At 42.9% G+C, this 27,096-nt stretch overlaps 1 protein-coding gene across 23 annotated transcripts in view; it reads right to left on the reverse strand.

Annotated features, from left to right (window-relative positions):
• The window catches only part of baz2ba (bromodomain adjacent to zinc finger domain, 2Ba), a 65,735-nt gene that overhangs the window by 6,418 nt on the left and 32,221 nt on the right, over window positions 1–27,096 (reverse strand). For 4 of the 23 annotated variants that reach the window (XM_020080066.2, XM_020080055.2, XM_069525693.1 and 1 more), the window contains 26 exons: window positions 21,690–21,866; window positions 17,893–18,084; window positions 17,565–17,726; window positions 16,773–16,969; window positions 16,461–16,673; window positions 15,659–16,234; window positions 12,905–13,649; window positions 12,270–12,539; window positions 11,383–11,443; window positions 11,118–11,226; window positions 10,256–10,357; window positions 9,371–9,593; window positions 8,376–8,480; window positions 7,528–7,589; window positions 7,171–7,236; window positions 6,413–6,478; window positions 5,676–5,720; window positions 5,354–5,386; window positions 3,303–3,368; window positions 2,834–2,974; window positions 2,113–2,367; window positions 1,541–1,764; window positions 1,221–1,295; window positions 905–1,136; window positions 741–803; window positions 93–237 (listed from right to left, as the gene is read on the reverse strand). In XM_020080066.2, the coding sequence (XP_019935625.2) occupies window positions 93–237; window positions 741–803; window positions 905–1,136; window positions 1,221–1,295; window positions 1,541–1,764; window positions 2,113–2,367; window positions 2,834–2,974; window positions 3,303–3,368; window positions 5,354–5,386; window positions 5,676–5,720; window positions 6,413–6,478; window positions 7,171–7,236; window positions 7,528–7,589; window positions 8,376–8,480; window positions 9,371–9,593; window positions 10,256–10,357; window positions 11,118–11,226; window positions 11,383–11,443; window positions 12,270–12,539; window positions 12,905–13,649; window positions 15,659–16,234; window positions 16,461–16,673; window positions 16,773–16,969; window positions 17,565–17,726; window positions 17,893–18,084; window positions 21,690–21,864 (4,603 nt within the window). In that variant the 5' untranslated portion in view covers window positions 21,865–21,866. The remainder of the gene's footprint in view (window positions 1–92; window positions 238–740; window positions 804–904; window positions 1,137–1,220; window positions 1,296–1,540; window positions 1,765–2,112; window positions 2,368–2,833; window positions 2,975–3,302; window positions 3,369–5,353; window positions 5,387–5,675; window positions 5,721–6,412; window positions 6,479–7,170; window positions 7,237–7,527; window positions 7,590–8,375; window positions 8,481–9,370; window positions 9,594–10,255; window positions 10,358–11,117; window positions 11,227–11,382; window positions 11,444–12,269; window positions 12,540–12,904; window positions 13,650–15,658; window positions 16,235–16,460; window positions 16,674–16,772; window positions 16,970–17,564; window positions 17,727–17,892; window positions 18,085–21,689; window positions 21,867–27,096) is intronic. The other 19 variants (XM_020080058.2, XM_020080074.2, XM_069525752.1 and 16 more) reach the window with 14 other exon arrangements.

Raw genomic sequence — 27,096 nt, forward strand, 5'->3', positions numbered from 1 at the left:
CCAGCATTAAATATTTTATTTTCCAAAGTTTCTTTTTGAGTGTGTGAGAGGCATCTTACACCCTCACGGTGTGTGCACTGGGCTGTATATACCTTCTCCGCTCTCCATGGCTTCAATGAAGACCCCTCCACAGTGGGGAAGCACCCAGTACCGGCGGCGGTATCGGTCCTGGCCATACATCATGGAGCGCAGGGAATGAGAGATCTCAAACAGCTTTCTTCTGGTCTGATGATGTTGCTGCAACAGTACAAAACATACATATAGTGATTTCTATGTTATTTTGATCCATAGATCAGGAAAATATAAGACGCGTATTCTACCTAATGTTTGTGCTTACGTAACGACCCGTGATATATTAAGCAGTACAGGCTATGCTAATTAGGTAATTTATTGAGACGACCAATGGCTTCATTAGTAAAAAGCCCTTTGTAAGAATTTATGTGGTTGTTTTTAATAAACACTGTATAATAAAGTATTTAGAAGTTGCAATTGTTGTAATTTAACATCTTTAGAAATCTAAGGAAAATGTAGAGACAAATGTGTAGCAACAGAACTAATCACAGTGAAATAAAAAACAATAATATTTCTAATTTCTGTTGTTTAGTTTTTCCCTCAAGATACTTTTTTCAATCCCACATTATTAGTGTCAATCAGACACTCATTCATTTTCCCCATGCCTTATAAATTTATATTAATGATATTAGCTGTTTCAGAGCACTTGTACTTTTTAAAGAGCGTACCTTGGCTAACTTCTCTATCTGCTTCTCCAGCTCCTCGATACTGGTGGCCTGGTCGACGTCATCCTGAAAGACACAACATCATAAATGTCCGCAAGCCATCCATCACAGTCACTTCTTTAAGTAATGGAACTATAGATAACTTTAGAATTTATCTCTTGTCTTACCTCATCATAGACCTCCGCTTTTTTAACTTTCTTCACCTCTTCCTCCTCCTCATCCTCCTCTTCCTCAGCCGGGTCATCGCTGTCTTCATCATCGTCTTCGTCATCGTCACTGTCTCCACCCAGTTTCCTCTTGCGTTTGGCGGCAGAGGATGGAGTGCCAACAGACTGGTTTTCTTCCACACCCATGCTGGCCTCCCTCTTCCCGGTGCGTTTGGCATGAATGGTCCTGAGCCTGCATCAACACACACATTCAGGATCAGCGTGATAGTTTAAAAATTGTTGAAGTATGATTTATTTTTAGCTTAAAAATACTCACTTTTTCAGTTTCCCCTCCATGATGAGCTTGTCCTTCCTCATGTTTGCCATCTGATCCAGACTCTTGTCAATCTCACTGCAAGAAGAAATGCAATTCTGTTAGTGACAGTTGTGTTTCGGGTAAGTATGAGAATGTATTCAGTAAAAGACAAAAGCTTGAGGCTGCTGGAAATGATCTGCAGCCAAAGTAAGAAACACAAAGCTGGTGTCCCAGTGCACTAATTCATTTAATTAAAAGTAGTCTACTGTCAGTTACTGCTCCCGACAGTGGATTTATCAAGTATTTTCCAATGCATCAATAAAACATATAGTTGGACCTACCTGATAACAGCTCTGCTGCAGGCTAGCTCATTAGCCAGGAAGCCCAGAATAGATGACTTCTGCACAGGCGTGTGGGCCTGGAAGGCCTTGGTCTTCAGACTGAGGGCCAGAAGAGCCAAGTTTGTGTTGGCACAATGGGCCCCCATGTACATCTGTAGCACCTCAGACACATTATCCCTATTGATGCCAACATTGGTCAGGTGGTCGCCCAGCATGGTTTTTGTCTGAAAATAGAAGGGGAGGAGTTGATGAACACTTCTTGATAAATAATTTCCTCTTCTAAGCTTCAAGAAAATGTTCTTTTAATTTCTAACACTTAAACAAAAAAATAACACTATTACAATCGATATTACGAACAATATTTTGCTAATATTTTCACATTGAAATTAATATCAAAAGTATTAAATAAAAATGTGAGATGGTATTTTAAATCTAAACATACACTTGGCATGTAACAATAACAATCTACCAATATGTGCCATATTTCTGTCTCAGGTTTAATTCTCGAATTGGTTCCATTGTTTAAGATTATACAGTACCTGCATTCTTAAACCAGCATTAAAGTAGCTCACCTTTTGTCCAGGTGGTAACCCAGGATCACAGACTGCCAGAGAGAGCAGTTTGACCAGAAGATCTTGGACCTGGCCCATGCTGTCCCCCACATTGAGCAAGCCCTCCTGCAGCATTCCCAGGGTGGGCACATCCATGCTCAAATCTAGTCCCAGAACCTTCCCGAAGCCTCTCAGGAATTGCATCAGCATAAGGCAGTCGGACACGGCACGTCCTGGCAGGATGAGTCCAGGGATCCGGGAGAACTCAGGCAGCGGCTGCACAAATGAAAGTGGGATTGTTAGTTGTTTTGCTGTGAAAACAGAAATCCATTAGATCCAATTTGTACAGCAGACGGTTATGATTTAAACAACTGTGGTAAATTGGAGAAAAGCTGCCAGTATATCAAACATCTGTTGACTGTTATCAAGATGGTGTTGTCCAATTTATGTTATTGACTGCATATTTTCTACACTCATGCACTACTATTCTTTAACCACTTGGGGGCACACATCTCCACATATAAAAATGCTTCTGACCATGTGGCCTCATTATAAATACAGAGCCATAATAAAATATTATACAGATAATAATAGTAATAATAATGACAACATGGATTTTGTGACTGTTCCATCTTGATGCCACAGAGTTTACAGCACTGAAATGAGACTTTTCTTTCAGTCTATAAGAACTGAACTTGCATCCTATGATTTTTGTGTGTGATCGACCTCCTGTCTAATCTACCTTGTGGTCAGACAGACACATGTCTTCATTTGGCTTCTTCAGCTCCCTCGCTATCTCCAGCTCCAGCCTCCGTTGCTCCAGTTTACGCTCTTTGTTCAGACGCTTCTCATCCCTTTTCTCCTGCCGCAAGCGTTCACGCTCCTAGAGAGTCCAGAATTCATTCATTTAGGGAAGCAAAGTGTGTGTGTGCGTGTATGCGTGTGTTGCGTGAAAACAGACGAGAAGGTTTACTTGACTTTGCTGAGCAGTATTAGAATTCAGCCTAATGCTGCTGTGAATTCAAAGGAAAAGTGCTTGAGGGCCAGAATCTTTTGACTTGGTAAGTGTGTAGGAAAAAAATGAATGGAGGGAAAGAATGCACAAAAAAGAAGAGAAAGTAGGAATCCATCCAGGGAATAAGGACTGAGGCTCTTTTTATGGAGTGGACTGTATGTGTGTTTCTGCATTTATTTGTGTCCATATGGACTACCTCTGCTTTCTTGCGAGCCTCGACAGCCTTCATCAGCATTACATGTTGCCTCCTCCTCTCCCTCTCCTAGAGAGTCAGAAAACAGAGGCACATTTACAAGCACACATTGCACAAACAGCACTCAAGGTCGACTAAATTTAGTATGTATTAATGTATAATTGTGATGCACTAGATCCAATAACGGCACCGTACTTACACCGTACAAACACAAAACAATGCTTCACATGTATACACTTTCACATGTATGGTGGAAGCATAAGTGAAGAGTACAGTAATACAATGACAACCAAAAAAGCGACACATAGATGCGATACAAAGTAGATGTGATGACAGGCTCAAAAAGAGAAGCAGCTGGAATCGGTGACGGCGCCTCTAAACTAAAGCTGACACAACAAAAGCAACAAAACGCTCGTTTGCCCAGAGATCCTCTGACGTGCCACAACGGCGTAACAATCAAAATAATAAATTCAATTACACGAGTCAATGCTAAAGTTTATTTGACACATCATTCGAATGATATTTGGTGAGGGGGACCACAAAGAGGAACGGACGCTACAGACAGAGCGGTTCTGCTTCAGTGGTTATGGCAGCTTAAGTATTAGCACAGTATGTAACTGCTGAGGATGACACATCTATGTTGTTCTTTGGTGCGTGACACACAGTCTACTGCGAAAGGGCACAGGAATCACCAGTGACTGACTATCATTTCATTTGATCTCTTTAGGTTTCACGCTCCTCCATATCAGGCTGTCATTCCCTCTGTGATCCACCAGAAAGACACAATTGCCACTATTAGGCCTTGCCAAGGACATTTACAGCACATAGGGACTAGTATGGGCTGTTTGTGAGGATCGTTTTGTCATTGTGATAAACGAAACAGGCAGGAAGCCAGAAACTCCGCTGCATCATTCCTACGGTCTTAACTGGTTTGATTCATCTACAAATGGGAAAACTTCAAACAGGACGAGTTCAGAAAGGACATTAAGCCGGTGGCATTCAGCGCATTCTAGCTTTACGATTCATCAAAAACCACTGGATATGTTCAAAGGTTGTTGTGATAACAAACTACAATACATCATATGCAATACAATTGCATATGACAACCTCAAATACCAGCAGTATTTCATGTGTCTCAATGTGCCCCTGATCATAATGCCCCGAGTGAAGGTACAAGGGGTTGATGATGCAACAATCGGCTCAGAGTCCACGGTGAAACAGATAGGCAGACCTTTTGATTCAGCTGCGACTGTGTATGAGTGAGAAGGGCGACAAGCAGAACAGCCAGGCCACAAAATAAAATGCTACACGGAACCATATTTGTCCTCATGGTGGAACTGGTTATATTTTTGTTTTATCAGGTCTATTTTCATGTAAAGGTTGTGTCTGTGCCCTCACCAAACTTGGAGTGAGGTAGGGAGGGAGGGAGTGGGGGGGGGGGGGGGGCTGTGTGTCTGGAAGTGTTTCCACCATAAAGACAAAATGATTCTCAGTAGCGGTTTTTTCATTCTTTGTGCAGAGTACAGGAACAGTGAATGACAGAGAGGCTGGGATGTGGTTGGTTAAAGTCCAGCACTCGGCGGACTGCAGAACAGATGCACGGACGAACAGACACAAGCTCAATGTCTGGGGCTGAAAAATCGTCAAGCACTCATGGGTAACACAGGCGACTCCAATTGAACAGTTAAGACAATGTACAGTGTGTGATGGATGGAAACTCCTCCAGTGCACTTTCAGACAGTGAGTGAGGACTGGCTAGCAGTCTTTGCAATGCATTTTGAGTTTTTTTTTTTTTTCAAGGGGAGGGAGGGGAGATAGGATGGGGGAGGGAGGGACAGAAGCTGCCTGGCCACCGTGACAGGGTCAGTTGTCCCTCAGGACGAGCAGATGGAGGCAGCATACTGACTCTTTTTCTCTTTTGTTGGTTTTGCTGGAAAGCCATGCAGAAGAATGTAGTATGACAGCAGCCAGTGCTACACTTAATGCATTGCTATGACAACCATAACACAACCAGTTACACGATGCAGGTGTTAGATGTACAAAAATAAACATACCCATACCATATCTAGTCTATGCCTCTCCAACTCCTGGCAGAGAGAGTTGGCAAAATATTAAGGAACAGAAGTAATATCCAAAACCAAAAAGCATGGCGTTAAATAAAGAGAAATACTAACCACATTTATATAAACACTACCACACACACACGCACGCGAGCACACACACACCTATAGTTAAATATATGCAGATGCACATATATAATCACTCAGTCACACACATACACACCTGCAAATTCTTACTGAGGTTTGAGTTAAATGGTTTTATTCAGCAGTAACTATTACGTTCAAGGGGGATGAGCAAGTTGTGGTGAAAACCTACCTGGTGCTTGAGAATCTCTGCCTGCTGTCTCCTCAACTCTTTCTCCTTGAAGGCAAGAAAAGAGAAGATGAGGGGGAAAAAATCGATAGGCTTCCACAGCGCCAATATCATGAAAATCACTACACACTGATAGAGATTCAGCTCATTTCAAAGGGTCGCTCAAATTTTATCGCCAGCTGCTTCTTGAGTGGAAATAGACTTGTGCATTACCGTTACTGGATATAACAATGCCAATTATACAGCAGTATCATGTGTCACTCAATCCAATGTGCATTTTGATTTATATCATTTTGATTGTTTCTTCTAATTACACAAAATGCCTTGGCATAGTTATTAGCAGGCATGTAAAGGCCTGCATTGTCAGTGTGGACAGTTCGGTCCTGTACCTGCACGTCTACTATATAAGGGTATTTCTCCAGCTTTCTATTGTAGTACTCTAAGTTATGTGACATTTCAGTCATGCAAGTTTTTCTCTGTTAGCTTCTCTGTTCTCTAGCTTTTCATGTCATGTGTCTGTTTTGTGGTTGAACTCTATGGGAGAGGGGCTCCACATATCTTGGTTTTCCAGAATAAACGAAGATCGCCTCCACAGACATTAATGATCCAGGCTTTCCATCAAATAAATCACACTGTAGACATCGCTAGACTCCACTGTTTACACTAACAGTAATCCATGTCCAAGCTATACTAGGAATAGTGTTACAGCTATACCGAGAGATTCGTTAAATAAAACATACCTTTATCCGTTTTTCAGCCTCCAATATTTTGGCATTGGCCGCCTCTTCCTTCTTTTTCCGTTTGGCCTATGAATAAAGATTAAGGTCAAGAAATCACAAACATACATCAATCAGTCCTGGGTGAGGACTTTGCTGCACTTTAACTGATTGTGTGCAGTTTGAGCATGGATTTCATGCTCCTGAATGCCAGTCAAATTTGTAAAACACAGCAAATGAATAATGTATCTCTTTAACGCATAATTGTAAAAATGTTGAAGCCTCCCGTTAAGAGTGGCTTGCCAACCGTGTCAACTCAAAATTGATTTAGTCCTGCCTGCTAAAACACATTGAAGCTCTTACAGTATAATTGTGTGTGCCTGCATGCGTGTGTGTGTTGGTGTGTGTGTGTGTATGCATTTTGGCATGTGTGCGTTTGTGTGCGTGTGTGTGGAAAACAGCACCTTTTTTTTTTTTGCTCGACCCACTTATGCTAAACTGTTACTGTTGTCTGATGAAAAAAAAAAGAAGACTTTTCTGTCCAATTTAAATAAGGTCTGAGGAGGCAGCAACAGCCATTTTAATATTCAACAGCCGTCAAACCAAGACCAATTTAGCATTAGTTCCATGTGGAATTATGCCTAAGAAGACGCAACTCCCTCCAATGCATGCTGCTGTTCAGTAATGAGCTTTAGGAAGATTAAAACACTATAGACTGAGGGGCTGTAGCTCTCCAGGAATGTTCTGCTTAATCAGAGGTGCCGTTGGATCAGATTCTGTACCTCCAAAAGTTGCTGCGCCCTGAGTTCCTTCTCCATCCGAATCTGCTGAATACGCTTGATCTTTTCCTGTTTAAAAAAAACATAATCTCTTAATATTTTAGACACTGGAAAACATCCGAAGATAAAAATCACTTTCTAACCACTCTCTTCCAATTGGGATGGGCAAAGAAAGAAAAAAACCCCCACAACAATAAGTTGAGCACTAGAAGTAATGACGGTGATTGAAGAGCAAGCTTTAAAGCATCACAAAATAACCATTCAGCATTTCCTGCCGAGGAGACTGCGCGGAGTCAGGACACTGAGATAAGGAGGAAGGGAAGAAAAACATTTGTCAGCACACACATAAAGAAGACCCACCTGCTGCTTGAGAATCTTGATCTGCTCTTTCTGCTTCCTCCGCTCCTCGGCTGCGATGATCGCTGCAAAAGTCAAATAAGTGTTGTGTTACAAAAATGACCTGCAAAGCTGGGATCAACGGTATACGAATATTTTCAAATAGTAGAAACCAGAGGGATGAATTTAAAAAGCGCACAGTGATAATGGAAACACAAAGAAAGGAACTTATAGAACAAAGCCATCATCATAGATATAGATGTGCTTTAGACAGGTCAACAAATTGGGCAGCGTAGTGTGTATTTTTATCAGTGCAGGCATCACACTGTGATCAGGTCTTAACCTTGATTCTCAAGACTGGAGGATTTTATTAAACTTCATGAAGACATAGACATGAGAGTTGATCAATGATCCGAGGATTTGAGACACGGTCAGATATGTCAATATCAAAAATATGCAGCGGATCTGAGTTCATTCCAATAATTCAGCAGGAGTGAAAGTTTAATTTAAAAATATGCATAGTTAAGTTGAAAGCACAGATCAAATGTGTCTACTCTGGTTTAAATGTATTGCTATATTATACATTTCAGAATATATATTAAACTAAGCAAACAAAACTGAGTTTATGATTGGATTTTTTTTTTTTAGCTTTGACGTTGCGTGTAGGAATTTAAAAAATGTAAAAGCATAATGTTTGAAAGCAGCAGCGTGGCAGAAATAAAGATTAGGGCAGAAGAGGGATTGAAGCCTGAGCTTGAATGTGATGAAAATAAATATGTATATACAAACAAAGTCCCTGCAGTCTTCATGCGACATTTAGATGAAAGTGGTTGAAAGGGACAGACTGACCAAGCAAATAAATCAATCCTTACACCAGAGTTTACCTTGCTGCTTCCGAGCCTCTTTGGCTGCACGTGCCAGTGCTTGCTTTTCCAGTTTTCTCATCAGTTTCATCTGGGCCGCCTGTCGGGCTATTTCTGCACAAAAAAAAGGGAGAAAAAAGGCATCGTCAGTGAGACATTTTAAAAGAATATAAATGTCGCTGTAGTCAAATAAATTTGACTGAAATCATGTTTTGTCTAAAATGTTGTCAAAACAAGGGACAGATTGAAACCATTATTCCCTTTGATGATTAACATATATTGTGCAATTTTCCATTAAGAAATATACAAGTATGCATATTTCTACAAGGGTGGAGCTGACTACTTATTTATTTATGTAATATCACAATCAGAAATCATGTTATTACCCTTGTCAAGGAGTTTGTGTTTTCAATGGTGGTAGTGTTTTTATGTTATTTGTTATAAAAATGTAGTTATTTAGGGGGATTATACAAGACTATGGCACGGATTACCACAACACTTAGTGGAGGGATGTGGTATGGGTCAGGAGGCAACACATTTAATTTTGGTTTGGATCAGGAGGCAGATCCAGCAATTTTCTTTTTCTTTATTATTGAATGGAATAATTCATGGATTAAATATATCAGGCATTCTGGGACTGATATAATTCATGACTGTGTGCAACTTGGTGCCGATCCACTGAAGAATTTTGATCTAGTGAATTTAAAAGTGGTCTCAAAAAGGGTCTGTTGGGACTTTAGTGAAAGTATGTGCTCTTATGAGTCCTATTCTAATTATCAATGCTCCACAAAAGACCTGAAGCAGAAATGATAACAGCGCTGTTTCATCTGAAAAAGTGTTTATATGACTACAAGTCGAACAAGGGGGAGAGAAAAAACGGACTTATCGGAAATATTTTAAACTGTAACCCCCTCCTTGGCCTCTGTAACCTTGATAATATCTGGTTGATAGATGCCACACACATTTATGACAAACATATTTCAAGGCTCTTTTCCTCCACTAACCTTGAGCCTCTAGTTTACGCAGAAGTTTGACCTCACTGGGACTGGGGCCCTCGGGCACCAGCGGATCGCCCACATTAGGGGGTCGCCCCTTCCTCCGGCGGGAACCTTTGGTGCCTTCGCCCGCGGATTGGCGATCTGAATTGGGGGGGCGACCCCTTCGACCTTCCATCGCCAAAATACGAGGAATGACCTCCTCTTCCTTCAACAGGCTCCACTGTAAACCCTGGAGAGTCGAGAGAGAAAAGAGTAGAGATGGAGAGATCGGGGTGGGGGGAGGGGGGGTGGAGAGCCGTAAGAGTGTGTGGCTTGTTGTCATATCATCATTTCATTTTAATCATTTAATATAATTTAATGTGACTAAGAACAATTCAGTCATTAGCAAACAGGACTCTGACAGGATGAATTCAATTTATTGATTCAAATTCTCTTCAGAGTCTATTTTTATAATATGCAGTAAAAAGCTGACTCCATAGTATTTTAAATGACTAATTGACTGACCTCTCTATTTCTAATCTTATATATCTTATATGATCTGTTTCTCTGCCCCCTCAGAAATGCATACATCTACTGGATCTTTAAGTATTATCTTCATTCTATTGACAAAAATACACACAAATACATTTTCTAGTTTGTCTATTTGTATCACAGACACATAAAATTGCAAATATCACTGGCCACCTGTGGAAGTAATGTCAGGTGATTATTAAATTTCTCCATGCACAGTGAGAGATCTATGAACTAGGACTACTGAGGGCTGTAGTTGATTCCTATCCATGCCCTGAAAGTGACTGCTGCATTAAGCTTCTGCCTGCCGCTAGATGAAAAGATGAACAGGGATCAGGGAACGAGAGAGACAGAAAGAAAGAGGAGATGAAAAGCAGTCACCTGGGGTCCTTCTCTGGCTTCATAGAAGTCACCAACCCTTATCTTTGCACTGAAGCTAAAATTATCACGCGTGATGCCACTTATTCCATTTCTGGATAGATACTACAGAAGAGAAAATAATAATGGCGTTGGTTTAGGCAGAAAAAAAATTTGTGAAATTAGCGACATTGAAAAGCAAGTGGGAGGCACTCGATTGGAGGGAGTCTAAGGTTACAATGTGCATCTGTGCAGTGCTACTAATCATTATAAAAGCTGGGGGGACAAAAAAGAGAGCAAGAGCTCTCAGGAGAGAAAAACGGTTCTGACCTTGGGGTGCACAATTCAGGCCCTTTCTTATTTATCAGTGGCATTGCAAGGCTTTTTACTGTCTACTGACTGACTAGCAGGGAGCGAGTGTTACTGAGAATACTTGGTTTTTTTTTGTCCACACTTGTACACTCAAAGGCAGTTTTGACAAGTCAGTGTGGTTGAGCCTTTCATGAATTGAATAAAGAAGATTATACACTACGACATACTGTGTGAATAAGGCCAAAGCTGTGCATCCCAACACTTTTTGGGAGGGGGGGAGGGGAAGGGGATGAAAAGAAGCAGCACAAGAAAGGAATCTAAGAATATTATCTCTCACTATTAGGGTCATAGAAAGCAGGGTGGGGTGGGGGTGGAGTGCAGTGGGAGCAATAGCATAGATTAGCATACAACAGATCCTGATACACAAGCATGTGTTTGAGCAATGTGGACGAGCAGTGAAAAATCACTTCCATAAGAACTCATAAACCAAACTCAACTGCTCATCTGTTAGTCACAAAACATTTGCTTCTGTATCACGGATGTAGACTAAATTGCAGCGCTGCGGCCGAGGTACCTTCATTACATCTGGGTATTGCCTTAGTTTCTTGCCACACGGGGCGTAGTAGGCCACCTCGCCTTGCGGCCGCCCAGCCACTGTTTTGATTCTTGTTTCTCTTCGCCACCTGGAATTTTTTTTTTGAGGATGAAAAAACAACAACACAGCTGTTCAGAAAAACAGTATGAATCATGCATTTTTGTGGATGTGATCATGTGTGTGACAAACATTTCAACACACACTGAAGTGAACCGCTTTCTTTCTCTCCACTCCTTGTACATACCCCAGCTCCAGAGGTATCATCAACTCCTTCTCATCCATCACCCTCTTCCTCTTCCCTAAGCCTGTGGAGAGACAGAGTTCAACCATCAATTTGACAGCACAGACTTTGAATAGAAACCTCACACATACAGTAGCAGCAGTCGAAGCCCCTTACACCTGCAATCATACCTGCCAGGTCTTAGACTTGTATGTATACGTGCACTTTTTTATAAAACTGCATAGACCTGCATCTTGTGACCACAAAAGTTCAGTATGCACAGTTCCCTGGGCTGCCATATTGAAATGATAAAAACATAAATGCAAAAGCAGATCTGTAGAAACACAGGGGTAAAAATAAATCACATGGTATTGTCTAAATAACGGTGTCCATTTAGAAAAGAATGAGAGAGAATCATTTTACCAACAGTAGGGGAAAGAATGGAGCATCTATTCAGAACATTCCTTGCAAGTTATTAATCAGGTGATCTTTTCTACAGCAGGCAGAAATTAAACTTGTTACTATGCCAAACAAGTCGTCAGGTCTCTTATGCGTGCCTCTACAGGACCTCAGAGCTCCAGTTGGTCTATGTCAACACATTGCCTTCTTCCTGCTTCCCTAAAAATAACAAACATTCTTCATTACCAGAATGGCACTCAGTAGAGCACATACCTCTGCTGGGCCAAACAGTGTCCTTAGGAAATCACATTTAAATTTACTAGAGTCACATCTCACCCCACCTCAAAATCCCATGGGGGTTGGTTGAGGAGTTTTTGCGTAATCCTGCTGAAAATGTTATCTACTGATTTTATCAACTTCGTACACCACACCTCTTTGACTTTCTCACGCTTTTTGGCCTTTCACCCCTCCACTTTTACGCTTTCTACATGAAATCATTTTGAACACATTACCTAATGGCGAGGCTAAGCTATAGGATGATGAGCCTGGAGAGCTGTGATAGGCCAAGGCACTGGAGCTGGTGACAATGGTGGGAGTCTTGATGACCTGCAGGTTGAGAGGGGAGCAGCTGGTGGCGGTGTGATTGGTTGAGGTGTTCAGTAGTTCTGGGCCTTTGGTTAGCCGGCGGGGTGTCATCTCCTTTTTAGATGATCCAGATGGCAGCAGCTTTAACTCCTTCACTTTCTTCCCAGAGACGTCGCTGTCTGAGTTGCTGTCAGACTCTGAAATAACAAAACCAGGACAGTTCACAAGTTAATGAGGTATCAAATCGTCAGAATAATTGTATCATGCGATTAAATGAATGATTTTATTGTGCGTCTGTGTTTCAAATGGTTGTTAATCCCAGCTGAAACACCTGGTCAATTAATTGATGAGTTGTTTCAAATGATTTGCTGCTCTTCTTTTACTCATGTGAAATTAAACTGTCAGGTTTTCTTCTGTTAGTTGGACAAACAAACCAATTTCCGTCTCATCACCTTATTGACCACATTCTTAATTTTCAAACTGAGAAATGTTAATGTTTTATTGTGACCTCATTATTACACTGAGAAAGTTGTTTTTACTTTTATGCATCAAAGCTACAAACCTGACAGACTATCATCTGAGTCCTCTTCATCCTCCTCCTCCTCAAGATCATCATCCTCATCGTCATCGTCCGAGTCATCTGATTCCTTGTTAGCTGGGAGACCAGCTGTGGGGTTACATGTCCCAGGGATCCCCACTCCTGGAATTCCAGCTCCAGGGATACTGACTCCAGGAATCCCGATCCCGGCCTCTCCTCCACGAAACAGATCTACTAGCGATTGTACCAGGTGGTTCTGAGAGAAGCCCTTCCAGGCAGCTAAAGGGTCTGCTTGTCCCTGTCCCTGTACCAGCCCCGGTGTCTGTCCCTTACCTTTGGGGGACTTGTTCTTCCTAGATCCATGGCCTGTGGCATGGGGTGAGGTAGTGGGGGGCTGTGACAGGAGCCCAGCCTTGGTGGTTCCTTGGGTCCTGCTCGCCCCTGTGCTCAGATTGACAGGCATTGACCCAGCTTCGGAGTCGCACTGAGGGGACTTGCCTTGCGAGGCAGAGTCTTTGCGAGGTTTGCTGATGAGGGCCAAAGGTGCGTCCTGAGTGGTGCTTTGGATGACTCCATTGGGGTGGTGGGGTTCAGGGAGCCCCAGCAGGGCACTCGAGAGGAAGAGGTTGGAGTGATTGTTCTGGGGTGGAGGAGGCGGAGCAGGTGGCAATGGCGATGAAGACAGAGACGTCCTCTTGGGAGACTTGTTTGGCCCCTGCTGCTGCTTCTTTAGCTCAGCTGGGAATGTCTGCCCTTGGGACATGAGAGTCTGGGAATAGGACAAGGAGGAGAGAGGGAGAGAGCAAGGACGGGCAGGGAGTCAGGGGGAGGGAGGGAGAGGGAAAACCAGAATGGTAGGAACAAAGAAAGGTTAGGGAAAAAAATGAGAAAAGAAATGGGACAAAGTGGAGTTGCTCTAGCTGTCAGTTCACATCACTGTTGATTGTTTGAGCAGGTGACAAAACTACAATGCTAAACACTGGTACAGTTAACTGTGTCTAAGCCCCTTTCTGAGAAACAAAAAGAACACAAATGCAATAACCAAAGGCATTGTGCTCGACCAAGTTTACAAAAAGAAATACTGAGTGTGTCCCAAAAATTGTAATTACTTGTGAGCACATCTGAAAAGCTCCATCATCATTATCATCATCATGCGGCCGGGTAAGTTTTTTTTTTTTACTCTGATGACAAGTTTGGTTCAGTCTGTGTTTAACCAAAACCAGGTTTGACTTTAATGTTGCACTTTCAACTGGATGTGATATGAAGTGAAACAAATCAATTTCACAGACCATGAAATACAGTAACAGTGCTGAAACCACAAGGGGAATTTAGCTCGTTGGAAACTTCTCTACACTTTTCAAAACAAGAAAAGGGGAAGTGATTTTCATAGAATAAGCTGATCTCAATAGGTTTAGCTTATTGATTACTCTGCTATCGTTCATATTTCATCTGAAGAAATGGAATTTGTGTAGTCAAAACAAATAAAAATGCCACTTGTTATTGCATTTCATCGGAATTTCCCGGAATCATAAATAATACAGTAGCATGTATGCAGAGACCACGTCGGCAATGAAACTAACAGCATTTTTATCAACAGGCGAGAGAAGAACTGTAAATCACTTTACACACATAGAAAACCATGATAAAATATAGATCATTATGCTTGAAGAGTAACTAAACAACCTTAAACCACTAGTTTTTAGCTGAAAACCAAAATGTATACGTTAGTGTTGTTAGTGTGATTGATTGAGAAGTGATGTGCAGATTGCGGGAGAGGGGTAATATCATGCGTAGCTTTGCAACTTATTAGAATTTCCATTAAGCCTTTTAGTTAACGTTACATTGCCACTCGGAAGCCATTTTCAGATGCCACATATTTGGCCAGTTGCAGCTTCAAAGTTGCTTGTTGAGAAGGTTTATGGACACTTAAATCCACAGGAGTGAGATGTGATATGAAAGCTCAGCAAACTTAACTGTGACGATACCACACTGTGTTGTCTAGGGGTTTAACCACTTACTACGAGGCTGCAGGAGGATGTTAGAAACAAACGGCTGCACACTGCCTGTTTTCAACACTTCTAATGTTCAGTACCCTTAAGTAATTACCCATTTGCACAATTGTAGCCATTAACTACAGTTGACAATGACTAACTAATTCCAAATGCTTTCCTTTCCCAAGATTCGCTCAGGAATGTCTTAGATGTCTGGTTGTTGTTTCTGTGTCCAATACCCATGTCCTACAAGTTTACTCAAATGAGTGCTGCCTCATAAATCAACTGTACAAAACAAAGACGCTCTCTGATGTCCGACTGCGGTTGTCAGAGTTTGCTTAAAGCCATGTAACAATTTCAAAGAGGCCTTTTGAAACAGGATACAGAATCCCAGCTTCTTGTGAATGAGAACCAGCAATAGCAAAGATTATATTGATTTCTAATTGAGTATGCAGAGCAGTAACAGGTATGTACCTGTCTCTACATTTTTGGATCTTGTGTTAACTATAGTAAATGTATTAAATGGCTGCCATTTTAGAAGAGCTGGCTATTGTGTAGCAGTGATGAAGAAAAGAGAAGAATACAACTATAATCTAACTGTACAATCAGCTCCGGTGGATAAATTCATTACTGTCAGTTTATTGGGAGTAACTTAGTTCATGAAAGCTGACTGCAGCTATATTTCTCTTGCTTACCTCTCACATTACACATTGTTCATTAAGCAGAGCACCATGTGTCCCTGGTAAAGAAAAGGTATTATTCAATTGCTGTTATCACGTTGTCTTACCTGTTTGAGCCTGAACTCATTGATCTGCGCGAGTGAAGCTTCAAGCTGTTTCCTTTTGTTGGATTTGGCAGCGCCAGAAGGAGCGTGCTGAGGTGGCTTCAGTGATGACTTCTTGGAGCTTCTTACAGATGAGGTCAGGCCAAAACGTTTTGGGGAGGTAGACAGCGGGAGCGTTGAGGGGGGTGGCGAGGGGACGGACAGAGGCTTAGGGGAGGAGCAAAGGGAGAGGGGCAGGTGCTGGGGGGAGGATGAGGGCAGCAGTTTGGGAGGTTTGGGAGAGGCGGTGCTGGAGAGCGCCTTGGGTGATGTGGTGAGAGCTATGGGTGAGGAAGAGGGTGAAGACTCCCTACGGGGCTGGGTGAGGAGTGCCAGGGGCTTCGAGTTGGCAGCCAAGCCAGTGGACTGAATCACACTGAAGTGCTGCTGTGGACTGTCTGTCCAGGACCTGGAGCTGTGCAGAGCCAGTGGCGAGGATTGGGACAAGGCAGGGGGGGAGGCAGAGCAGGGTAAGGGCACAAGGGTTGGGGGGTTGGAGTGGGCCTTCTTCTTTGCAGTTCCAGTGCCAGGTATCAAAACCTGGGGAGGAAATAAAAAAAGTGTTAGAACAAAGAACTGCCTCATGGTATGATAATTTATTATAATTCACTCATTTTGGACATCGTTTCAGCGAATTAAAGTGCAGTGAAGTCAAGTGCACTGTCGCAGGAGTGGATGAGGGAATGCAGGCTTCCTGCTATGTACTTGCCCAAAACTCATCTCTGTGAGTGTTCATTATTTCAGTTGATATATTTCTTCTTTTTACCTTTGTTTTCTTCTTTGTCCGCTTCTCAGAGTCTGATAATTCACTCTGTTTATCCTCTTCGTCATCATCCTCATCGTCATCATCATCGTCTTCATCATCCTCTGCGAGGTCCTCCAGATCACTGCTGAGGGACCCATCACTTGAGCTGTCTGATGATGTGCCTGATTCGCTGTTGCTCGCCACAGAGGCGTCCGTCGGCTTCTTTCGTGGCTTCTGAGTTGAGCCAAAACAAAATTTCATTTCACTGTATAACACGTAACACATTTGATTATATTTTTCAAACTGCGAAGTAAATCAAATCTCAGAACTGACCTTCTCTTTCTGTTTCTGGATTGGCTTCACCACCAACTCTGCTGGATTTTTATGGGGGCTGCTACGGTGACTGTGAGAGGGGTTTGAGGTTTTGGTCGACTTGGTCGATGCCTGAACAGGAGCCGGACTCGCGGAAAAGCTCCCTGATTGTGTGGTGGGAGGACAGACTCCGCTGCCATTCACTGCCCCATTCACCCCTAGAAACGTAAAACAGATCTACTGTATCACTGATCTGATCCATCTTTTCTGAGAACTATGCTGTGCAGGATAATGAAATATCTGAAACTAACAGCAGAATGGAATAAGGCGAATAAAAATATTGATTTATACGTGTATCTCATCAAACATGCCAGCTGCGCCAGGCACAAGCTCAACACGAGTGGTTTACATAATAAAAGATAAATTAAAAGATACTGTGAAATTAAAAGAGTGCAAAAAAGAGGAGGGAGGGAGAGGTTGACGGAATCCCTAAGTGAGGACTGAAAGTCATTAAATCTGTCTTGAAAGGGAGAAATATCATCGCAGCACAAAGTGGATTTAGGTTTTGGAAGAGTTAGACACAGATGGAGATGGTGGTAGAAATATAAATTAGGTTGTTTATTTTTAAGTGCCATTACTTCTTAAAAATGTTATTTATTGCTTCAAATTGTTACATATGACATATATGATGTTGATGTGTCATTTAAAACAAATAAAAATACTCTATTTCTCATCTGTATTAGATTTAAGTTCAATAAATATTATGTAATGTAACATAATATCAATGAAAAGGTCATCCGGATGGTTCTGTACCTTTAGGTGGGGTGTGGCTATTCTTGCCTGGCATCCTGATCTGAACAGGACTGACGCTGTGGTTGGGCTGGATGTGAGGGGTGAAGAATGGAGGGAAGCCGATGAAAGAGGGGAGAAAGGCAGCAGCTCCCCTCCCATGGGCTTCAGCAGCTCGCCACCACTCTGCGAGGGAGAGGAGAGGAGAGAGATGATGACTAGATTAGATTTAGGTTCAACTTTATTATCATTGCACATGTCACAAGTACAAAGCAACGAAATGCAGTTCTCATTTAGTCAATTGATGCCCAAAAACATACCCCCGTAAAAAAAATAATAAAATCATTCATACCAGAAAGGGCTCCTAGCTGGGGGTGGGTAGCCAGAGCAGCTGACATGCCCAGGGAGCCCAGGCCTCCAAATTCAGGCCTGCCTGCTCCGGCAGTGTAGAGGGCTCCGAAGGCTGGGTGGTTGACCAGAGGGAAGGCACTTGACAATGTGGAGCCAATAAAGGGCTGCTCTCCTGCTGCTCCAAACAGACGGCCTGAGATACATCCAAGAAGAAAAGTGTTCAAATGTTTTCAAATAAAAAGTAGTGTACAGCAACTACACTTGCCAATCCTGCATGTGCACAATGTATTTATTCTTTTGACTGATTTGGTTTTTGAAAACACAAACTCACACAAGATATTGTCCTGTATGAAAAAAAAATTATGATGTTTCCACTAAATGCATTGTTCCCTGCTGACGATAGTTAGTCTATTGAATGGTACTGTGTCGTTTCAAACCACTGTTTCTATCTCACAGGATTAAAGGATGAATTCCATATGAGAGCTGAATTTTTCTTTGAACTCCAACTGTCTAAAAATACTCACTTCTGATTTAATGTTATTATTCGCATATGTTTAAAAAAATATCTTTTCTTCCATGAAGTGCAGTGTTGACATCAGTGCTCAGCTGCTATGACAGTTGTTTATTGAACCTTTAGCACAATTCATTGCCCTCCTGTTAGTTTTGTGTATGTTTATTTGTGCAGACTGAGATCACTGTTCTCAAATTACCTCTCTGAGCTCTTGATGTAAGAATCGACAGGGTGTAAAAAGTAGATTTGAACAGCTTTTGAAAGTGTCGCTTCTTATCCACCTGACATTCGAATTAAATGGAGAACGACTGTCGTCTGTTTGTGTAAGAATTAACTTCAGATTTAACTTTTACTGAGTGCAAGCTGCACCTAATTTTAAGAGGCAGCTGTGCAGCGTCTCACAGACTGACTGTTACTTCAGACTGATGCTTGTGTCTATACAGTAAAAATCCCATTTAAATTACAGAGCATTTTCTCATAGTCCAATTTTAGCATGGAGGTATTTGTGTATTGATATTTCTTCAGTGTCAGAAAACACTGCACGGTGACAAAGGATATTCTCAGTGAGGGAAAAGGTAGTGTGTATGTGTATAAGGTGTAAAAAGCTAACCTCCTTCTACCCTTTTGGCATTCAATTTCAGCACAGAAGAATACTTCATCAACATCATCATCGTCTAGCGTTTTCCTGAGCACAATCATTTCTGGCAGGGGCGACTGCCACGTATTACCTCCTCCCAGAGTCAGATGCAATTTGGTGTGAGCATATTTCATGCAAATTCAATTTCTATTCCAGAGGAGAGCAAGCCTGCTTGATACCTCTGCATAAGCCAGGTAATACACATGCAAAAAAGTGATGACTGAAGAAAAGGAAAGTGTTGTGCACAATGCAGATGAAAATGTCAAACTACTATACACTTGCACACACCACAGAAATGTAAAGCAGACTGACTCCGGAGCAGGGTTTTCTGAACTAATGCAGTGCAGGATCTAATTATCCAGAGAGTGACTTTACGCAGCAGGGCCAGTTATGTCTGCCCAACACCAAAACGATGAAGACTCTAAATGTACATGATTCTGCAGATGCATCTCGTAGAATATTTTTCTGTGAGAATTAGTTTGTGGTTATGCGGCATAAACAAAACCTTAACGTCGTGCCAGCAGCTCTTTGTGTTGATTTCAAGGCCCCTCACCACCACAAGACAGCAAAATCTGCCTTTTGAATGTCATTAGAATATACTGAATATGTAGAGCCCGCCTCGCCAGAGTCAGCTAGTGGATACGAAGATAAACGACTGCAATGCAACCCCCAGAAAGGCCAGCCACAGCATTCACTCATGCCTGGGGTGCCCATCTCTCCCCTTCGCACCCCTTGCCTTTCTAGGCAACACAAAGTGACATCTGCAAATGCCTTTTCAATATTAATGCAGGCTTCCAGAAGGGGAATAATTAAATCTAAAAATTTGAGGCGAGAAAAGAGGCACGGTTGAGACATACCTAGGATTACCTACTCTCTCTTCCTCACTCTGCGTCTCTGTCTCTCTCTCGCTCCCTCGCCCTCTTTCTCATTCTGTTTCAATCCTTCTCGCCTCTCTGACAAACTGCACCGCCTGCTTTTTTCATGTTTGGATGCTGCCGAAGGGGGATTAATTTGTTGTTTGTTGCAGTCAATCAAATTTCCACAGACAGATTTAAGTTAATTGCATCCGTGAGTTGATCCCAGAAGGAGAGAGTGCTACAAGCTCCGATCAGCTTTTATTCTCCAAGTGATATCCTCATCAATGACATACACATGCACGCGCACTCACACAGGCGCACACATGCACACACACACACACACACACATAGTGTGAGAGTCTATGCTCATTTTTTGTCTTCTTCAGATTTTTTTCTAAAGTGTTGCTGGCACACTTGCAAAGGACCTTGAATCAATGTCTGCACAGTCAGTGATGACACTATCTGCACAATATGTAATTACTGATGTTACCTACTTACAGAATACACTTGACACAATCTTATTTATCCTATTGAGAATGTTTTTTCCTTTTAATTATGATACTTGAATCATTTAAAGCAGAAAGAGGTGGCTCTAAATCTTAAGGCTTACTTTTGTAAATATGTTTGAGTTACAGTCTGCACACTAAACAAGGCATTGTATGAAATGGGGAAAGAATGGCTTGCTTGATTCCCACAAAGCGCAGCAGAAGTTCAGACCTAACAGCCTGCCTCTCAGCATTTCATTTGACGCTCAATCCAAAAATCGCTTATCTAGAAAATCTGAGCACACGTAATGGCACAGAGGGATAAGAGGGATGTATAATGCATAAGGAGGAGATGCTCCTAATGGCATCTTCTTTGGGGCAACACTGAGGAGATGGAGGACAAAACAAGGGGCTTTATTTTGCTCTCTTCCTCTTCTCGTAACAGAAAAAAAACACAACAATCACAGAGGAAGCTGGATATACTATTCCCCACTCAGTACAATCGTGGTGTGTGTGTCTCTGTGTGTGTGTGTGTCAACAAAAAAACAGCAAGACATTAAGAGATGAGGAGAAGGAGAGTATGAGCAAATGATTCACTTGCTCTCACAAGGGATATCTGAAAAACACAAAGACACACACACACACACACACACACACACACACACAGAGAGAGAGAGAGAGAGACACTCCTCTTTGCCTAATGGCTTTGACCAATACATAGAAAAGAGGCTGGATGCTGGACAGGGCTGACTAGACACTGAGTGGCTGACAAATGTTAAATCATGCAGGCAGAGGCGCTCTCTCTCTCTCTTTCTCTGTCCCTCTCTTTCTCTCTCTCTCCCTCACACACGCATGCACACACACAAACATACATGCACAGTGTCGTGCTGAGCCTGACTCTGAGGCAGCTGGAGCCAGAGAGCTGAAGGTTGTCAGGAGACATGGCGAAGCATGTGTGTGTTTCTCACACAAAAGAGCCCCCTAATTGTTTGGGATTCATTAATGCAGCAGCTTTTCAATTGCAACCCAAGCTGTCAGAGAAAAAAAAAATCCTTGTAGCTGGTAGAGAGGTGTATTCACACAGGCTGTAAAATAACTATATAATTAATACTGGAGGAAACTCATTTCTCATGGTAAAGAAATAAAGGATTCTGAATGACATGGAGATAGAAGGGTGACCATATTTGCATATTTGTCCTGTTTTTATGGTTACGGGGAAACTGTGTGTGTGTGTTGGTATTTTTTCCCCTCGGTACACATGGTTTTTGAGAGACAGAAGATCAACAGAGGGAGAAACTGTTTTCTTACCAGAGGTGCTGAGGGTGGATCCCAGTGCTGAGGGGCTCGGGGCCAGGCTGCTCTTAGAGTGGGGAGCCGGGGATGACGAAGAGGAAGAAGAGGAGGAGGAAGAGGCCGCAGGGGAGGAGGTGCGAGCAGCAGACAGGGTGGGCGCAGGGGAGGCCAGCCGCTCTCCAGACTCCATATCTGTCAAACACAATCCAATCAGCGGGGTTACAATAGCAAAGCACACCCACCCGTACACACATGCTTAAACACATACACATGAGCGCATACTGTCACACCTACACATCATGTTCGAGCACACGCACGCACACACACAACTCCTGACACTTTTCCTTTCACATCTCACTTCCCCGGAACAATATTTCTATTTAGCCATGCTCACTGGCTCTCATGCAGCCCCTATTGACTCTCGCTTTATGAAGTAGAAAGGAGGACGGCATCTTCAAGAACTGAGATACAAAAAAACCCCAAAACAAAGGGTTAGGGTGCAACAGAATACCAGAACTGAGAAGGCTGTACTGCAAAAAGAGTTTCAGCAAGACATTGCTCTGCTTAAGTTGGAGTGGCAGGGAAAGGCTCCAAAACTAAATTAGCACTAAAAAAAAATCACTTTTCTTTGCCAACTCTTTCTCCCTCCCTGTGACACACATTTGCAAACACCACGCACACGAGCACACACACACACACCTGTGTTCGACAACCAGGATCCCTTTACAACTCTTTGATGAAAAGGAATGTCATTTAAATTTAAGAGCTCTTTGAGGCCTTTAAAGACAACATTGCTCCCTGAGTCCTTTCAGTTGGAACTAGAGGTAAATGGAGAGGCTTTTAGATGATGGGTGCATTAACCAGCACGGTAGCCGTCCATTATCAGTCTCACAGAGTCACCGTGCCAGCCATTAACAACCAGCCGACAACATAAACCCTCGCGAGGAACACTTGGCCGTCCTGCAGCCAAATATTTAACTTACATTATTCAACTTTAATCCTCTTTTGCTTACAACTGTGAACACAATGTGGCTGAGCCCACACGGCTGCTAACTTGTAAAATAAATACAAAACAGTGTCAAAACTCATGAATTTGCACAAATACACATGGACGCACAATCACACATTTAAACCCCCACTGCAGACGGACCCACACGCACCCACATACACAAAATCACCTCCCCTGTCTATCACATCAACCTGACTCTTTTTCTCTCATCTCCTTTTGCGTATCCCTCTGCCTGACACTAATCCAGGACCGAAAATCCCCTTCAAAAGCACAGTTTGCAGATTGTGTTTTACAGGCAGGCTTTGTTATTGTGTCATTACACATAAACAGTCTCTGCCTCCATCTCTCTTTCCTTCCCTCTCTCCTGCCACCCCACCACCACCCTCCCTCCCTCCCTCTCTTCTCTGCAGTGGGAGCAGAGCCACTGATTAAATCTCTGAGACAAAAGCTGCTATCCTCTGAATATCAAGTATCAGCCTTTCGCCAGGAGCAACACTGACAAGAGAGAGGGAGAGTGGGAGAGGGAGAGAGGGAGAGCGAGAGGCGCAGATGACAAGAAAACCTGCTGCAGTCCACGGGGAGGAGGCTGGTGTGCCATCGGACTTGGGCAGCCATGACTGCCATTGCTGCAGTGGAAAAGATGCCGGTTGTGTAATTATGAGCAAGGTCAAAGGTCCTCCGGAGTGGCCTCTCATGCGAGGTGACAGAATGTCGGTTTAAGAGCCAAATTATCATCGTAAATGAACATTACATATCAACAACAGGAATGCATTTCTGGCTGAGTGAGGATTATTGTAATCTTAACCAAAAACTGTTACTTCTCCGTCACTTTTTGTTGCATGAATGGCTGCCACACTGTGCTCCTTCACGTCAGCTGTCACCCTTTAAATGTCAGTTTTGGGTGGGTGGAAAAAAAAAAAGGATTCTTTCACAAGATAAAAAAAAGAGTGATGTTTTTTCCATGGTTGCTCCTGACAAAAAATGTAAGTATCATTAGAGGTGTGATGAAAATGGAGAGGAGCTGTGGCCCTTCATAATTATCATAATGCACATGAAAACAAAAGGCGCGTGTCTCAGAGGACGAGCAAGCTTATGTGGTGTCAGCTGCTAAGTGAAGCAGATCATTCTCTACCTTTTAAGATGGGAAAAAAATGGGGAAAGAAACGCAGTGGAGGAAAGGAAAAAGAGAAAAATAGGGGATAAAAAGATTGAAGGGGAAAAGGATAAGCAAGACAATACACTCTGATGTTGTTGTGGAAAAAAAGAAGACAGAAGAGAGGAAAAGAGTGGAGATGAAGGACAGGCTGTAAACCGCTGCTGTCGTTTCTCAATATCTGCACTTAATGCCTTGCCTTGTCAAAACGTGATGATGTGAACAGAATTGATTTCCCCCCTAACAAACAACAAAAAAGCAATCCCTTCTTTGCAGAGGTGTAAAGCAGAGCTACCCTCCCCCTCATCTCCTCTCATCTCTCACAATCTCTCACAGGGCCTCTCTCTGGGATGAGAGACGGAGAGAGAAAGGACAGCGAAGGGGGGGAAAAAATGACTGCGAGGCAAGTCCATCTTCCTCCAACAACTACAAACTGATCACTTAGAGCAATTAAATCTAATAACTATAATAAGATTGAGCTCAGCAATGTACCACCAAATGCACAGCCACAACAATGATTGCTACAATAATGGAGCGCCAAGGTATTTAAGGATCCAATCCTGACTTAATTACGAGAAATTAAAATGGATTTAGCATCAGAATTAGCTTGATTTTATAGGTAATTAACGGCACACCACAGTGGCGGTATAAGGCAAGCGTTATAATCTCCGTGAACAGCTAAATCAATTTGACTTGAACAACACCAACCAATCAACACGGAGCGGCGCAACCAGAAACAGCAGGTCTCGCAAATGCAAGGAGAGGGAGAATTTATGCTAATAGCTGAACTATGATTTATAAGATGTGTTCAGCGCTGGATTCACAGTCACATCCGCAAATACAACACAGCACCCAGCTGTCAACGCGTGCAGCTAATAGTGGCTGGATGCAATGGCCCTTCAGGAGATAGTGTAGCTATAAACAGCTCTGCGGATTTACGATTGCATGTGCCCTTCATACAGAAGCCTTCACATGTCAGCTTCTGAAAGGAGGGCAGAACTGTATAAAGGAGAGATAGAGTGCATGCATTTGGTGGTTGTGGTGGTGTAATGGCCTGCGCTGCTTGGTATGTGGCCTTTCATCATGCATTTGTTTTGTAGCGTTGTGTGTCTGCTGTGGTGCGCTCATGTAGTGGTGCTCAATTACATGTGCGGTAATTTTACAGAGGACATGAGCAAAATACGAGTGTGTGTGTGTGTGTGTGTGTGTGTGTCACAGCCTCAAACTATTCAACCCCTTGTGTGTCTCAATCTTGCCCCTATTCTCTTCAGCCCTTCAACACACGTGCACGCACACACATATATATGCACAGGCGCACACACACACAAGGACACACACACACAAACACACATACACACACACGGACACAGTAACAGATGGCTGATACTAACTGAGATAATCCGCCAACAGAGTCATCAGCATGGATCAGTGGTAATCAGAGTGTGGACACAATGTCTCTTCTCCAGCCGTAATGGAAGGAGCGCCTGGCGCAAGGGAAGGGAAATGCATTATTCCCCATGATGCCCTGACCCCATTCAAAGACACACGGTGGCTCCCAGCTCTATTTCTTTCTTCTCCTCACCGCAGCCGACAAAGACTGTATCATTGCTGCTTCCGCAACATTCACTCTCTCATCTGGATCTCTTACTCCCTGCCTTTTATTGTGATCAGCAACTGTGTCAAACACCGTCTTCCGTTTAGCTGTGTCCGACTCCGAGCAGCTGAACAAGAGACATGTCAACAAAGAAAGTGGCACCGTAAAGGTTTCTGGTAAAGAGGATGATCAGAATGAGTAATCCACAATTAGCATTTCTTGTGATTTTCCTTTCCACTACTTGTTTTGATATTATTTCCAGTAAATCAGAGTTCTTCCTGGGAACTGAAGAGGGTGTGTTATACCCAGTCGCTCTTCTGGTAACTAGGCAATTAAGTGTTACTGTGATATATCAGTCATTATTGGAAAGTACTTTCTGTTGCAGATGTGTTTATGAAAGTGAGATCTTTTACTCTAATTTATGAAGATTTTTTACCCCTGACCTTGTGGGGATGTTCTTCAGGCACACTGTCTGATATTTTCATCCCCTTCTGTGTTTGTATATGTTCGTGTGGCTGTGTGCTTTTGTTGACATGACATGTGCATATGGATGTTTGTACTTTGCATGCTTGTTGGCAATGAACACTAACTGAGCAAGATCATCTTGCTTATAGCGGAGTGCACGCACGGGCTTGCTTGACCTCCTTTTTATTCCTTCACCCGCACCACCGTCCCCCCTCCCTGCACGCACACCGTTAGCCAGGAAATGACATAACCAGGCGTCTTGGCAAAACATTTAGTGACAACCTTTGTCCAGAGTCAGACGTTGACTCAGAAACATTTAAAGAGACAGAATGTCCTCGCTGTGTGACACCACTGGTTGTGAAAGGCCCTAACCCAGATAGTGTGGTTAATTCCAGGGCTGTTGGTTAATCACTTGGTCAAAAAAATTTGAAAAATGTCCATCAAAATCTGCTAAAGCCAAAGGTGATGTCATACAAGCTTGCTCCTTTTGTGTAGCTAAGGATCCAAAACTTAAATAGTGTAAATTTGTTTGTCAAAAATCTGCAAATCCTAGCAACTGACTATAGCTGAAATCAGGGGATGTTTGATGTTTAATTAAAATTACTTTATCAATCAGTGAACTGCTCTTTCTCTCTTGATCTGGGTTGTAATATCACTGTATCACTTCATGAAACTTGGAAGGTCTGAGTGGAGCAAATTTCATTAAAATAGAAACAAAACTGAATCATTGAATCAGGATATTAACAAGGATGTTTGCTGAGCTGCATTAAGTGCTTCATAAACTGAGCGGGCCTGAGCCAAGGCCCGAAAGGAGTACAAAGAGACAGCATGCCCCAGTGTGGACTGTCTAGGTGACAACAACTAGACTGACTCAGACCCCTCCCTCGGCTCTGCTCCTGCCCAGTGACAGATGGCAGAGCAGGGCATGTTGGGGATGGGCACCATCTCTCACCCCGCCTCAGCTAGCCTTGGCAGTGGGCGCTGGCCACAGGTCTTATTACAGCCACACCACTGCCTGTCTGCCGGCCTGCCTCCATGTAACACTGGAGCTTACCACGCTAGAGCTGCTTACTGCCTGCCAGGGCAGAAAGGTAATGATATGGTCCTGTGTGTCACAAATAGCAGAGCGTGGCGTTAGCATTGTAGAGTTTCCAGCGCCAGTATTCACTGGTCCCTGTCGTAACACGCACACACATGCGTA

The sequence above is a fragment of the Paralichthys olivaceus genome, chromosome 1 (assembly GCF_024713975.1).
Source record: "Paralichthys olivaceus isolate ysfri-2021 chromosome 1, ASM2471397v2, whole genome shotgun sequence".
Classification (NCBI taxonomy): domain Eukaryota; kingdom Metazoa; phylum Chordata; class Actinopteri; order Pleuronectiformes; family Paralichthyidae; genus Paralichthys; species Paralichthys olivaceus.